Raw genomic sequence first — 15,691 nt, forward strand, 5'->3', positions numbered from 1 at the left:
AATCTCACCTGAAAACTTGGAGAGTCCATAGCCTGTCTCTACACAAGATTATAACCATAATAAATAGCCTTTCTCCAAAGGCACTGGCAAAATTCACCCTTCATTTTAAAGATCATTAGAGAATGGGACTTAGCCCTTAACTCTTTTCCATAAGATAATAACTCTTAACTATCAGAAAATGGCTTATCCTCCAGTCTTTAAGCTTACCACTTCTTTTCTTCTTTTAAGCAGAAAAGAGCCATCTGCTTCTCAATGCTATGTAATAAATATAATTTGAGGTTAATAAAATCTGCCCTAAGGCAAAATAATTTCCCTTTTTCTCTCCTGGGTTTTCTCCTGGGCTTTATGAAGGTAGCTCTTCTTCAAGTCCCTCTAAATGTGAGGCCAAATGGCAGTAGGCTTTAGTAACAGAACGCCAGATTAGAAATGTGGAGATCGGTTAGCTCCATCGCTTGCTGGCCTTCTGACTTTGGGCAGACCAGTGACTCCCTGGGCCTCTGCCTCTTCTTCTTTAAGAAGAAAAGGATAATGCCCTTCTGTGCAGGAACAAGGAAGGGGAAGGAAGGTTGGGTTTTTTCAAGCCACCTGTGAGTTACATATTATGTATTCTTGAAATAAAAATGCGATGAAGTTTGACAATCGAAAATGTCTGTGGAAGAAAAAATATAAAGAAAAGTTAAAAAGGAAAATATGATGAAGTAGACTTTATATTTAAAGTCCTGAGGTCTTCTATTTCTAAGTTAAAAAGCTTAATAAAGTAATACATTTATGTGCAAACTCACCCACTAAAGAGGTCCCTACACTCTTCTATTCCATTGATATGGGGGTTGTTTGAGGGGCTTGTTAGATGCAGCCTCATAGAGTTCAAAGAAATGCCAAACCTTTGGAACTAAAATAAAAGGTATGAAATAGTCCATGTGTCTGTAAGTGTAATGGAAATTTCTAAATGTTACATACATACGCACAAACTATAAAGACTGGATATCTTTGAGAAATGGGAGCTTTTCTTTATACAGCACTGGAATGCTAAAAAAATTTTTTACCATGAGCATATGTTACTTTTATACTCATAAAAAACTAAATATTGTAAATAATAACCAAGACAATAAAAAGGTCAGTTGAAAACCATCTGTCCTCTAGATCTAGGCTGCTGTGCCATCATAGGAACAGGATTGTGCAGCTTGTACATCTTACTGCCACTGTTCAGCCCACACTTGCCAAGTGCTTACTGTTCAACAACATTTTTTAGTCGCAAACTAAGTGCTGGAATTATACTAGACCAGGGTTTGGCCAACTCCAGCTCATGAGCCAAATCCAGCCCACCGACTGTTTTCATAAATTAAGTTTTCTTGGAACATAGTCATATTCATTCATTTATGTATTGTCTGTGGTTGTTCTGTGCTCAAAGCATAGTTGAATAGTTGCAACAGAGATGAGGTGGCCCACAAAGCCCCAAATAATTACTATTTAGCCCTTCACAGAGCAAGTTTGCTGTCCCTTGTGTTAAGACAATGAGGATTCAATGGTGACACCAATAGCGGGTCCCTGCCTTCAGGGAACTTAGAGTCTACTTAGGAGGCACTCAATTAGTCACATGAATGAATGTATAATTGCAACTTACTAGCAAAGAAAAGTGTGTTTGGTGCTACTAGAGAGTGTCATGGACAGTTGACCTACTTGGGAATATCGTGGAAGGCAAAAAAAAAAAACCCTAGCAGGTACAAAGATCTATGCTGGGAGAGAACATGGACATTAAAAAAAAAAAAAAAAAAGTAGGCTGGGCATGGTCTCTCACACCTGTAATCCCAGCACTTTGGAAGGACAATGCAGGAGGATCACTGGAACTCAGAAATTTGAGGCCTGCCTGGGCAACATGACAAAACCCCATCTCTGCAAAACAAAACAAAAAAACCCATAAAATTAGCCAGGCATGGTGGCGCATGCCTGTGGTCTACTTGGGATGCTGAGGTAGGAGGATCGCTTGAGCCCAGGAGGCAGAGGCTACAGTGAGCTGAGAGTATGCCATTGCACCCAAGGCTGGGAGAAAGAGCAAGACCCTGTCTCAAAAAAAAAAAAAAGTAACCAGAAAGAAGCCAAAGTGGCCAAGTTAAAGACCTGCAAGGTGATTGAAACCAGATAAGCGGGGAAAGGGCAGGGACAGACCATCCAGACCCTGTAGAGCATGATAAGGAGCTGTGTCCTTCTCTGAAGAGCAATGGGGAGTCTTGAAGGGTTTCCAAAGGAGTGAAGAGGAGAACCACGTGGAATAGGTTAACCAGTCAGGAAGCAGTCTTGCAGAGACTTAGGTAGATGATGGGAACTTGGGCACCAGAGTTCAGATAAGTCTGTACAGGACTCATATAGGGGGGAAATCTGTCCACTAAGGTCATCAAATACCTCATGTCTTTGAAAGAGACCTATCTGGTACAATGATGGGTACTATGGCTCCAGATATAATGGAGACATCCAAAAATGAGAACAAATGTTTTTTTATGGTTTACAAACTTGGTATTCCTTTCCCCATGTTTCTGTGTGTCCCGAGACTGTACTGAATGCCCAGTCTTTCAGAAACATCAACAGTAGCTATTTCCTTATGGAGATCCTATTTAACTATGCATCCTGGTCCATTTAATCAATGAAGTTGACTTGGATGAATTCCTTCCCATCGTTATAAATAGTAAGAAAAGAGCAAACAGATTTCCTGAAACCAAAGCTGCTGTCTCACAAACGTACAGGGAAGGCACATTTACAAAGCTGTGATAAAGTTGATATAAGAACAAATGTAAGAAGTTGCAATGGTGAAGGACTTTAGCTTACTAAACAGTCATAAAGGCTGGGTGTAGTGGTTCATGCCTGTAATAAAAGCACTTTGGAAGGCCGAGGTGGGTGGATCACAAGGTCAAGAGATCGAGACCATCCTAGGCAATATGGTGAAACTCCATCTCTACTAAAAAATACAAAAATTAGCTGGGTGTGGTGGTGCACACCTGTAGTCCCAGCTACTCAGGAGGCTGAAGCAGGAGAATCTCTTGAACCTGGGAGGCAGAAATTGCAGTGAGCCGAGATCAAGCCACTGCACTCCAGCTTGGCAACAGAGTGAGACTCCATCTCAAAATAAACAGAACAAAACAAAACAAAAACAGTCATAAAAGAAAAAGGAATTTTGGCACCTTCAAGAAGGTATATCTTCTGAGTTACAGCAAAGTCCCTCTTTTTGTAGGTCTTATTGCGTTGCTGGGTTATTAAGTTTAAGCATCTGCTGTGTTCTGCAGGCTTTCCTTCCTGGGAGCCAAGCTGGCTGCAGAGAAGGAGCTCCTGAACAGACTAGGGCTGGATGATGGATGTGTGGGTCTGCCACTTTTGCTCAAGGGGTGGAGCTCTGGAGGGTGTAGTTGGCCTGCACACCCACCTCCCCACCCCCGGGACAGCTGGCATCGAGACAGGAGCTGGGCTGTCCTCAGGCCCATGTACCACATCCAATCCAACAGCCTGTCTGGCAGCAATGGCTCCATACCCCCAGATACGCAAGACCCTATCCCCTACCCTCTTATCTCTGCCACTCACTGAGATGCAAGAGACAATATATGTTGCTCAACAGAGAAACACAGTTTTGGGATGATCCATTTTTCCCAGTTCCAACCTAGTGCCTTACGGAAAATGTCTGCTTGCATAAGGACCATAGGAAGGCTCAAGATGGATCGGAATAGAACAAGATTGCACAAGGGGGAAGCAGCATCCTCAGCCCAGTGCAGTACTTGTAATAACCCCACCCTTCCTATAGCCACAAAGGTACACTTGGAGGTGGTGAGCCTCTGATATTCATGGGCGTGTGACTGCCAGAACTGGAAACACACCCTCCATAAAATCCTGGTAAATGAACATGTGAACTTTTAAAAGATAAACTTCATTCAAAAGCATTCAATAGGAGCACACTCAACACATCAACAAGTTTGTAACAGAAGTAGTCCATGTGTGCTCTGGTGTCAGACAGCTCAGGTTAAAACCCCAGCCCCACCTCTTCTTAGCTGTGTAAACATGGAATAGTAGTTTAACCTCTCTGGGCTTGTTTCTTCTTCTGTCTAAGAAGGATAATAATAGTACCTATTTCCAATGGTCCTGAGGATTACATGAAATTACATGTGAAAAGACAAAACACTAGAAAGGTGCCTGCTACATGATAAGCATCCAATGACCTCTAGACTGCACTTACTTGAAGGTCAACTGAATACCTGAAGGTATCTCACACTCAGAGTGTCCAAAACTGAGTACCTTTTCCTCCTACAGCTGTATTAAAGTATAACTGGTATACAAAGAACTGTACATATTTAATGTGATGAAATAAATGTACAATAAACATGCAATAACTCATCACATAATTAATGTGCTGAGTTTGGATGTATGCAAATACTTATAATATCATCACAACAACCAAGGAAAGAGACATGTCCGACACCTCCTATGCTTTCCTTTTGTCATTTTGTTTGTGTGTGTGTCTGTGTGTGTGTGTGTGTGTGTGTGTGTGTAAGAAAACTTAATATGAGACATACTCTCCTAACAAATTTTGAAGTCCACAATACAATATCGTCAACTACAGGCATTAATTACATCATATAGCAGATCTCTAGAACTGATTTATCCCGTGTAACAAAGATTACACCCACTGAACAACAACTCTTCATCTTCCCCACCCTCAGCCCCTGGTAACCACTACAGGTTGAGCATCCCAAATCTGAAAATCCAAAATCCAAACCTTTTCAAATACTGACAGGACACTCAACGTAAATGCTCATTAAAGCATTTCAGATTTCAGATTTTCAGATTTAGGATGTTCGAATACTAAATCCAAAATTAAAAAAAACAAATCCCCAAACTGAAACACTTCTGGTCCCAAGCATTTCAGATTAGGGATACTCAACCCTTACTGTATTCTTGCTCTTATGAACAAACTTGAGTTCTTGAAACAATCCCCAATACAGCTCCTCCTTTTGTATTCTTGTCTTATTCATGGCAACTCCATTTTTCTGATCATTCAGGCCCAAACCCTTGGAGTCATCTCTTCCCTTTCTCTCACTCCAAAGACTGTAAGCTCTTTCTTCACGATATATCCAGAATATACACTGCTACCATCTTGATCCAAGATACTACCATCTTTTGTCAGATCACTGAAACCTCCTAACTGGTTTATTTGCTTCTGTCCTTAACACCATAACTCTGTTTTCAATGTAACAGCCAAAATGGCCCTATTTAAATGTCAGTCAGATCATGTCAAAGCTGTCTGCTCAGAACCCTGCTCAATTGCTTCCCACTCCACACACAGTAAAACCCCAATATTTTACAAACAGCTCAGAAGGATCTAAATGATCTGCCGTCTCCTTCTCCACTTCTCTGACTTCTTCTCCTGCTACTCTCCTCATTCACCCTTCTCTAGCCACACCAGCCTTAGTTCTTCCTCAGCACACTCATGCCTCCGGGCTTTGCAATTACTATTCCCTTTACCCAGAAGTTTTCTTCCTAGATACCTGCATAATTGGCTTCTTAATTCTTTTGAATCTGTACCCAAAAGTCATCTCCTCGGTGATCTTTTTTCCCTGGATGAAAACCTTTTTTTAAATTTCACCTTTTCCTTGATATCTCATAGCCTCCTTCCTTGCTTTTTCTCCTTAACACTTATCAGTATCTAAAATTATTCTTTTTTTTTTTTTTATTTAAGACAGGGTCTCACTCTATCACCCAGACTAGAATGCAGTGGCATGATCTCAGCTTACCACAGCCTCTACCTCCTGGGCTCAAATGATCCTCCCACCTCAGCCTCTGTGAGTAGCTGGGTCTACAGGTGCATGCCAGCACACCGGGCTAATTTTCATATTTTTTGTAGAGATGGGGTTTTGCCATGTTGCCCAGGCTGGTCTCAAACTCTTGGGCTCAAATAATCAGACTGCCTTGGTCTCCCAAAGTGTTGGGATTATAGGCATGAGCCACAGCGCTTGGTGCTATGTCTTTTATTTATGTATTTTATAATCTATATTCTCTATTAGATATTAAGCCCTATGAGAGTAGGTATTTCTCTCTGTTTGGTTCACTGCTCTCTTTCCAGGGCTTAGAATAGTGCCTGACACATAGCAGATGCTCAATAAATATTTGTTGACTAAAATGAATTAACTGACAGAGGGCTCAAGGTTTTGTTAAGGCATTAGGTGTCCCTGCCAACTGGAAGTCAATCAAAACTCAAGACCAATCAGCCCTTAAAGTATAAGTCAACTGAAACATATAATTACATTTATATTTTCAAATAATATTTCAGCCATATGCTTATTCTGCAAAGTGAAATGTAGCCATATTTTCAGCTTTGATTAAAAATATAAAATATACTCCATTTGAACTTTTGATTGAGGCACACTTCTGTCCAGCCCTAGGTCAATGAAGCATGACTGGAATACTAAATGGTGCTTCTATTCTTGGTTCAGCCTATGAGTCAGTTTCTCCTTTATTTCTCCTTCCTTTCAGTGGCCGAATAAATGTATCAACAGGCAATGAATTACTGCCATGATAGATGTCAAGTTCTATGAAACTGAAAGGGTAAGTAACCACTCAGAAGATATAACATGCATCTTGAAGGAAGAAATCTGAAAGGAAAGCTTTCTTGACTAACAGTAATTCTACAAGTAAGGCCCAATCACTGAAAGCAAATGCTACTGGAAAATAAGGGCTTACTTTCTTATATTTTCACTTTCACAGCTGACAGTTTAAAAGGAAGAGAAATTTTATGCCCAAAGTATAAAATTTCAATTCCCCAAGGAAAGCTCCATTCAATCACCATGAATCACCAGTAATGGAGCTAATAGAAATCTGAAGCTGGCATTTTCAGAATGGTATGTTAGTAGTGAAGCCATAAACCATCCAAAGAACTGGATGAAAAATAAAATAACAAGTCTAGTCAGGCAGTTTGGATTCTGGAGAGAAAGCACTAACATTTTAGTTGGAAAACAATGTGATAGAGAAGAGAGTTAAGAGCTTTGGATTTGGGCAGTCATAAGCTCCAGTCTGGGCTTTGCCGTTTAGAAGCTGTGTGATCTCAGATAAGTTACTTGACCACTCTGAACCTCGGTTTCCTAAACTATAAAACACAGCTCATAATACCTGGAGTTGTTATAGAGATGAGACGAGTTAGACTGTGAAGACCTTTTACATGGTGAAGGATCAACAAATGATAATTCCTTGCCTAGACTGTACAGACTTAAGTCTAAACTGAAAGAATAGTATAAAGAATTGTCACCACTGGACTGCTTCAGGACAAATATCCCTGAAATATTCTTCCAACATAGGTAAGTACATTAACTTGATCCTGAAAATGGCCTGCAAAACAAAAGGAAGCACTAAATCCAAAGATGAAGAAAAAGTTAGAGGGAAAAATTCAACGAAGAATAGCATGGGTGGCTCCTGTTTTGCTGTGGGCATCACAGGAAAAAAGATATTGTGAGTGACTGCTTTTGGAACCATCCCCTGGGTCAGGTGCTTCCCAGCCTTGTCCAGGCTCAGCGCAATAGACTGGATGCCATTGCTCACTGTTTTGTGACAACACACTTCTTGGTTGCCCAGGACAGAGCGGGTGGAGATGTCTTCGGTACCTGTTTGATTTGTTTTTGCTTTTAATCACTCAAATCCACCCTCCATCTATTCATTCAATCTTCCATACATTTTGTCTCTCATCATGCATTTACGAAGCATTCTATTATATGAATGTGGGACATAAACCAAACATTTGAGAAGATACACAAAGAGATATTCTGCATTTTAGGAGAGATTTGTAGAACTGTAGGTGTCACCTAATCCAACATTCCATCTGTGTGTGTGTGTGTGTGTGTGTGTGTGTGTGTGTGCCCAGCATCTACTGAAGTAATACCTTATATACACATTAATATTTACTAAGAGCTTACCATATTCCAGGTACCATGCCACATGCTCTCATGTGTTATCTTGTTTATTTGTCACAACCACTCTATAAAGTAGACACTGTTATGACCTTTAATGAACAGACCAAAAAAATAGGACTGGAAGAATTTTAAGGTCACATTCAATGGAAGAGCAGGGATCTCAATTAAGTCTCTAAATTAACGCGTAAGAATGAGATTGACCTGTTCACTGCATTTGTTATACAGAGATTAAAGTGTATGATGGTCTTCTACATATCTGTTCTCGACACAATGAAAAGCAGGCTGAGGTTGGAACAAATTCAACTGCATTTCTGTTTCAGGTTGTATAAGCCATGGATGGAAATTAAAGATCAAGGACTTAATCAAAGTTCTAACTTGAGACAGCTGTTCATGTGCACTTACTAAGATCCAGAATATGACCTCACTGTGCCCTCTAGGAAAATGTTTCTGCAGTTAGCCAGAATATTCCCTTCACTCCAGAGTCACTGACACTTGAGAAACCTTTATGCAGCCAAATAAGTGCTCCCACTTGTGCTATGACAGTCAGGAAGCAGAAGTGGAGTAGAAATTAGAATTCTCACAGAAAATATGAGAATTAAAGTCCTATGACCATTAACACAGTGGATCCATCATGAGGTCAAAGAATCTCCATGGTGTATAAGAGCAATCAGTAATGAGTTCCAAGATAAGCTGTGTGACCTTCAACACCTCAGTTAACCTCTCGGAACCAGTTTCCTCATTTCCACAAGAAAATAACATCTACCTCCCAGTATTTTTGTAAGATTGAACAAATATACACTGTTATTACTGAATATATAAATTGTATAATACATAATTATATATATTTGTAATTTAAATTTGTATTTATAAATATAAATTTATATTTTATAAAATCATATATCATATAATTTATAAATATAATTTAAATTATATCTTTATAATTGATAATTAAATAATATATAATTGTTCTATATTATATAATTTACATATTCCAGTAATAAGACTATATTTGTTATATATTATATATAATATATATGTTATTATATATAATATAAAATATATATTATGTTATTAATTATACACTATGTAATATATGTTTACATAATGTATAATATTATATATTATTTAATTTGTATATTCAGTTCCTTCCATGTTTATAAAATGATGGAGCTTTAGATGTCGGCTTCTGGCATAAATCAGCAATGCCCTTTGGGAAGGCATCATTGGTATCTTATCTAAAAATTCTTCCCTTACGTGAAAAGCAGTCGACAAACTAAAAGGTTTTAGGCTTCCTGCACTAAACCAGAATCCAGTTCTCAGGTTTCTGGAGTCTTGACTAGAACCCCTCCAAACCATCTCCTGTAGGCAGAGCAGAGATCAAAATCATTTGGGATAGTTTCAAAGGCCAAAGCTAAGACTGATGGAGTAGCTTCAGAAGAGGATTCCAGCTCTGCTTAGGGAGCATGCTTGTAACAGCAGCTGCTGGCCAACCATGGGGCAAGCTTCTGAAACAGGAAGCTCCCACCAAGAAAACTCTAGCAGAACATCTCACCCACTGCTGGGTTGATTCTCCTAACATCAAATTATTTTGTTCAACACTTACCATGTGCTTTCTATGAGCTGGGCACTAGGAAAAGAATGAGTAAGATGCAGTCATCATTCCTCAAGGGCTCAAATTGGTGAGACAGATATGTAAGCAGATAATTACAAAACAAAATGGTAAGTATGAAATAGAATAATTATAAGTGCATGGAAGGGGTGGATCTAACTAAGGAGGTGGATACAATTCAGGTGGGAAATTCTTTCTGGAGGAGGTGACACCTCAGTAAAATCTTAAAGGATGGCGTAAGGGCAGGAAGTGAAGGATAAGATGGGGTCAGTGTAGAAAGAGAATTTGGGCAAAGGGAATCAGCATGAGCTAAGAAATAGACATCACAAACTGTCTGGTTTGAGAGGAACTCCATAAAATATGAGGGTGGGGCATGGTGAGAAACCAGATTGGAGCTGGAGACAGGAGCTAGGCTATGGAGGGCCCATAAACCGGATTCCGCAATGTGAACTTTGTCCTGTAGGGATTAGGCAGGCAACACCTCACAGATTTTAAGCACAAGAGTAACTAAGTTTCTGTGATCTTTGACTTAGGAGATTCTTTTCAAAGGGAAACTGCAGAGTGGCCTCAAAAGCTGCTGAACTGAGCTTGGGAACTCCGTGTCACTGCTGTCCTCCCTGACTCATCACTGGAGGCAAGTGCTGAGTTCCTTTGGTCTTCTGCCTCTTCCTCCCCTGTGTACTGGGCCTCTTGGTAACACTGACCTCATGAAAAGGTGATGTGGGCACAAGGCGACTCAGCATTATAAACTGCTTCGAAGCAGCCAAAGGTACACATTGAGCCCTGAGCATCTTTCTGCAGCAGGGATCTTGGCTGGGAGACAGGCCTCAGGGTGCAGGCAGCAGGGGGGCAGGATTGCTACAGTGCGCTCCAGCCCAGCTGCACCTCACACCTCCTCCTCCCTCCCTCTCTTCCAATACTCTGGATCCTGGCTGACTTGACTTGAGATTGAGGGGGTGGATGTGGGAGGCCACTCACCTTACAGGGAAAAGCATCCTGCAGTGCTCAGCCATGGTGACCATTCTGACCTCTCAGCACAGTGTGAACTCAGGCCCTTTGTACTTTTCAGAACTGCTGTACATCTTACCTCTCAAGCTGCCATTTGTAACTATTTCCACCCACCCTTCCCATCTTCTTTAATCTCCACAGTCCCCTTCCTCATTATCCCACCCAGGTTCCCATGTCACCAGGTTCCCTCCACTTCTTTCTGTCAAACTACACTCCTTTATGACTCACTCCTTCCCTAGATGCATAAATGGCTCTGCCTCCCTAAGCCTTCCTTGGTCACTCCTCCCTAGCTGATCCCTCCCTTCCATGATTCCTCTTTATTCTGAGCACTTGAACACATTAATTTATTTGTATTAGTTTACCTGTTCCAACTTCTCCATGCATAAATCCCTGAATCTGCCATGCCTTTCTCACTCATGGTGTTCCCTCTGCTTGAAATGTCCTCCTCCTTGTCTCCCTTCTTACCTCCCTTCTGTCCTTATCTTTCCAGGCACAGCACAAATGTCAACCTGACCCTAAGGCTTGCTTCCATCACCTCAAAGACAGATTAAATCTAATAGGACTTTGCTACCCTTTTATTAAATTATGGGGTTTTTTTGTTTATGTCATAGCAACAGCTAATACTCCTGTGTCACACGCCTCTCTGAGAACTTTACATATGGTAACTCATTAAATCCTCACACCACCCTCTGCTATTATCTCCAATTTAACCTGCCCAAGTTCATAGCTAGTCAGTGGAGCAACTGGGATTTGAACCCACATAGCATAGCTCTAATCAAATACTATGCCACCTCTCCACCAAGCAAACTCCACCTGCAGACCAGGAAGCCTTTGTCCTAGAACTGCACTCAGATCTCTTGATATCCCAAATGTCTGGCATACAGCAAGAGATCACTAAATGTGTTCTGAATTTAGCTGAAATTCATTTAGCTTGCATTCCCAGGATTTCCTCAGACATATATTCGGTCTCCCTGAACTGTCCATGAGATCAAGGAGAAAGGACTAGGTCATTTGTTTTCTTCATAGGCACACAATCACAAAGCAAGATGAGATGTGAGTTGAGCTCTAGAGGTGCAGCTGAAGGAAAACTAATTTTGGATTTAAATGTGTCTTGTGTGTGCAATTGACAAAGTCTTTTTCACATGCCTGATCTCAACAGGTGTTATCAACAGCTGAGGTAGGTGGAAGGATGTGAGGAAGATAAGAAAACTAGGTGCAGATTGTTTGAGAACTGGTGGAGACCTCAGAGCTAGAAATAGCTGAATGAAGTAAAAACCCGCAGCCTCTGAATAAAGCACCTGAAAGCCAGCCTCCTGTCCATGGGTGTGGTCCTGGGCAGCTGTGGCCATCAGGAAAGGAAGACAGTTGGGTCAGCTCCTCCCCTGGCAGCCTGAGCAGGGGTGGGAAGCTGGTGAGAGGGTAAAGGGGAGCCTGGCAGGGTGTTCTAGAGAGGAGGCCAAGTGAGCAGAGGTGAGCCAGGATGTGTTAAGAGCAGGCCAGCAGGTTCGGCAGCCTCTGAGGGCTTCTCCAGTGTTTGGTTACCTTTACCAGATGGGACACAACACCATGGGAGGCGACATGATTTCCTAGTGGTCTGATAATATAGATATGAAGAGTCAGGAAAAACTGGCTTGTCTTTCCATCAGTTGGAGGTAGTCAATGCTTCCCTATCGTGTGTAACTATCCCACTGCGTTTCTAAAAATCTATACCTCTATTTTATTGTCTAACTCAGCACAACCACAGATAGAATTTACTCAATGCCACGTGTAGAAGGAAGGATTTTCAGGCCAGGAGATGAGCTCTGCAAAGGGAAGTTTTCCTTAGTAGAAAGGGCTAGTGAATTCCTAGCCAAAAGACCTGCACCATCTTACTAGCTGGGTGGTCTTCCGCATGTCTCTTCATCCCCCTGGGTTGTAATCTCCTCTGCTGTAAAATGGGGATGAAAATACCCACCTCCCCACCTCCAAATGAGTGCTATGGCAATGACTTGCACGAAGGCCTGGGAGCGCCCAGCCAAGGCTTTCTGCGGATCTAAACCGTCTCCAGGGTCTCTGTCTCACCCTTCACAAATTCAGGAAACGAATGAAACACTGCAGATGTCTGCGCAGAAATGCAGGGAGAACCTCCTCCAACAGGGGACCTCCCGCCCCTGCAGCTCTTGAAGTGAAGTGATGACTCGCGGATAGCCAGGCTCTTATTGCAGCCTCCACAGGGGGCGAGGCCGGCTAAACTTCGGGGGCGCAACGGGGTGGGTCTGGAACCCGGGTTTCTTGGCCCAAGGCACAGAAGGCGTGGGGATTGCTGTTCCCGGCCCGGCCCCTCCGGGTGGCTGCAAAGCGCCCCTGGGGGCAAGTCCAGCGGCACGGCCCCCAACGCGCGCAGCCCGGCTAGGGAACCGCTTAGCTTACCTGCGGCTCCACCAGCCAACGCTGCTCGGCGCCGCCGGGCGCCGGGCGCGGGGCGCGGAACGCGGAGTACACTGGGATGCGGTCCCGGGTGCTGTAGAGGGTGGCGAAGCGCTCAGCGCCCTCCGCGCGCTGACAGATCTTCACGTGGGAATCTGTTGCCAGACCCGCAGGAGGGGTCCCGGCGTAGAAGAACTTGTCACATTCGCCAAAGCCGGCCTCCTCCTCGCCTACCAGCCGGCCTTCCAGCAGCCCGGCCAGGGCGAGGAGGCTGCCCAGCGCAAGCCAGCGCTCGGTGCCCATGGCGGCCTCTGCGAGCGCGGCAGGGCAGAGCGGCTGGAGCTCTGCGAACTGGGCGCGGAGCGCGACGCAGCCGGGCCGGGTAGGGAAGGGAAGTAGGAACCCAGGCGCGGCGCTCGGCGGAGCCAGGGGGGCGGCCCGGGCGGCGGGGGCGGGTCCGCGTCTGGAGGCCGCGCCTACCTCGCCGAAGATGGCTGCAGAGGCCGGGGCCCGGCTCTGCGGTGCTGATAACCTCCCTTGGGCTGCGCCCGGGACTGGAGACGCGGTCACCTGCCGCTGCGCCGCCTGGTCTCAGCAGTCAGCGGGGACGTGAGCTGCTAAGAATGGAGAATCCGAGTGGGGCGGGCCTTGTCCAAGGGGCTGGGAAGGGACAGTCGCCTGGACTGGGCGCCAAGAAGCCTGCTGATGGTGTGCGCCCCACGGCCGTCCTGGGGATGCAGAGGGGCGGCGTGAGATGTTCCCGGAGCTGCGGCTGTTCGGAGTGAACCGGCAGAGTTCCCCTCTGTAATCTCATGAATACCGTCTCCCCCGCTCCACCGAAGTGCTCAACCGCCAGCACAGGCATACAATTTTGATGCAGGTTTTTGTTTCGTTTTGTTTTTTAGCTCATCAGAAACTCGGAGACTCAAGGAATCCTGTGAAAGGAAGTCCCTAAACTAGGCAGACAGTACAACCCTACTGTGGTTTCTAGGTGCAAGGCTTAGAAACCAAACCGATGCCAAGCAAGGAAGGAGGTCAGCCAATGTCATTGGTGGATAGGTTAGCCAGTTCTTTCCTTCATTTATCCCTCTGAATGCCTAGGTGCCACCCTGAGATAGGCACTGGATTACCACAGGGTAAACAAGAACAGGGCCCCTGCGGTCACAAAGACAGCCTAGTCGGAAAGCTTGTCATTAACCGAGGAAGCATGCTATTAAAGGGATAACTAAAAACTGAACACAGATCTGTGAGACCCTGATGGCTACAGGGGTTCGGGATGTAATCTGGGAAAGTTTGCCTGAAGAAGTGGCATCTGAGCTGAGACCTGGAGGATGACATTAACTAGGCAAGGAGGAGAACCATGTGCTCAGTGGTCTCTCACGGAAGGGAACATGATGCATTGGAGGAATTTAAGGAAGGCTAGTGTAGGCAAAGGATGGATAACTGCATGGGGGATGATGGGAAGTGGGGCTGAAGAAGGAGGTAAGGGGGCCGGGCGTGGTGGCTCAAGCCTGTAATCCCAGCACTTTGGGAGGCCGAGGCGGGTGGATCACGAGGTCAAGAGATCGAGACCATCCTGGTCAACATGGTGAAACCCCGTCTCTACTAAAAATACAAAAAATTAGCTGGGCATGGTGGCGCGTGCCTGTAATCCCAGCTACTCAGGAGGCTGAGGCAGGAGAATTGCCTGAACCCAGGAGGCGGAGGTTGCGGTGAGCCGAGATCGCACCATTGCACTCCAGCCTGGGTAACAAGAGCGAAACTCCGTCTCAAAAAAAAAAGAAGGAGGTAAGGGTCATATTATTCAGGGTACTATGGCCCTGAGGTCTTCCAACACTTTTTGACAAGGCCCATAATGAGAAAAGTTTCATGACATAATTCTTATGCTTACAGCTGGCATTGCAGTTTCACATTTCTGTTCTACTTTGACTTTTTTTTTTTTAAGTGCTGGTGGTGACCATAGCACTTGTTTCTATGATCCATTCATGGCTCATGATCTGCAGTTTGGAGAAAATATGATAAATCATGTTGAGGATTTTGATCTTTTAATGGTGGTGACTCAATCCTTTCTGCTGTCAGGGAAGAGTGCTAGATTGAAGTGGCCCAGAATAAATGGGCGTGGTGGCTCAGGCCTGTAATCTCAGCACTTTGGGAGGGTGAGGTGGGCAGATCACCTGAGGTGAGGAATTTGAGACCAGTCTGGTGTACATGGTGAAAACCATCTTTAGTGAAAACACAAAATTAGCTGGGTATGGTGGCTGGTGGCTGTAATCCCAGCTACTCGGGAGGCTGAGGCAGGAGAATCCCTTGAACCTGGAAGGTTGCAGTGAGCTGAAATAGTGCCACAGCACTACAGCCAGGGCAATAGAGCCAGATTCTGTGACAGAAAGAGAGAGAAGGAGGGAGGGAGGAAAAAAGGAAAACACCCTACAATTGCCACAATCCAGATGAGACATGGTAGCTTGGACTAGGATGGTGGCAGCAGAGACAGGGTCAGGGCAGCTACCCAGGGCCAGGGCCTGCACTCATCTTATGATGTCACCTGTTTCCCCAGTGTGCCACTTCAGGGACTGAGGACCAGAGGCTATTGATGCTTGCCTAATATGGCACAGCCAGTGAGTCCTGAGCCAGATTTGAAACAGGTCTTTCTGATTCCCAAGTCTAGCCTTTTCTTTTAACTCACAGCACATCTCTAAGGTGAGCCCATAAAGAAGGAAGCTAATTTTCAAGGGAGTAC

The 15,691-nt window shown here is 44.2% G+C and overlaps 1 protein-coding gene across 1 annotated transcript in view; it reads right to left on the minus strand.

Annotated features, from left to right (window-relative positions):
* The window catches only part of ENDOD1 (endonuclease domain containing 1), a 35,617-nt gene extending 22,070 nt beyond the window's left edge, over nucleotides 1-13,547 (minus strand). The window contains exon 1 of the mRNA XM_009007216.4: nucleotides 12,958-13,547. Within this exon, the coding sequence (XP_009005464.3) occupies nucleotides 12,958-13,257 (300 nt within the window). The 5' untranslated portion in view covers nucleotides 13,258-13,547. The remainder of the gene's footprint in view (nucleotides 1-12,957) is intronic.
* Nucleotides 13,548-15,691: the final 2,144 nt, after the last annotated feature.

Source organism: Callithrix jacchus, chromosome 10 (assembly GCF_049354715.1).
Source record: "Callithrix jacchus isolate 240 chromosome 10, calJac240_pri, whole genome shotgun sequence".
In the NCBI taxonomy this organism is placed as follows: domain Eukaryota; kingdom Metazoa; phylum Chordata; class Mammalia; order Primates; family Cebidae; genus Callithrix; species Callithrix jacchus.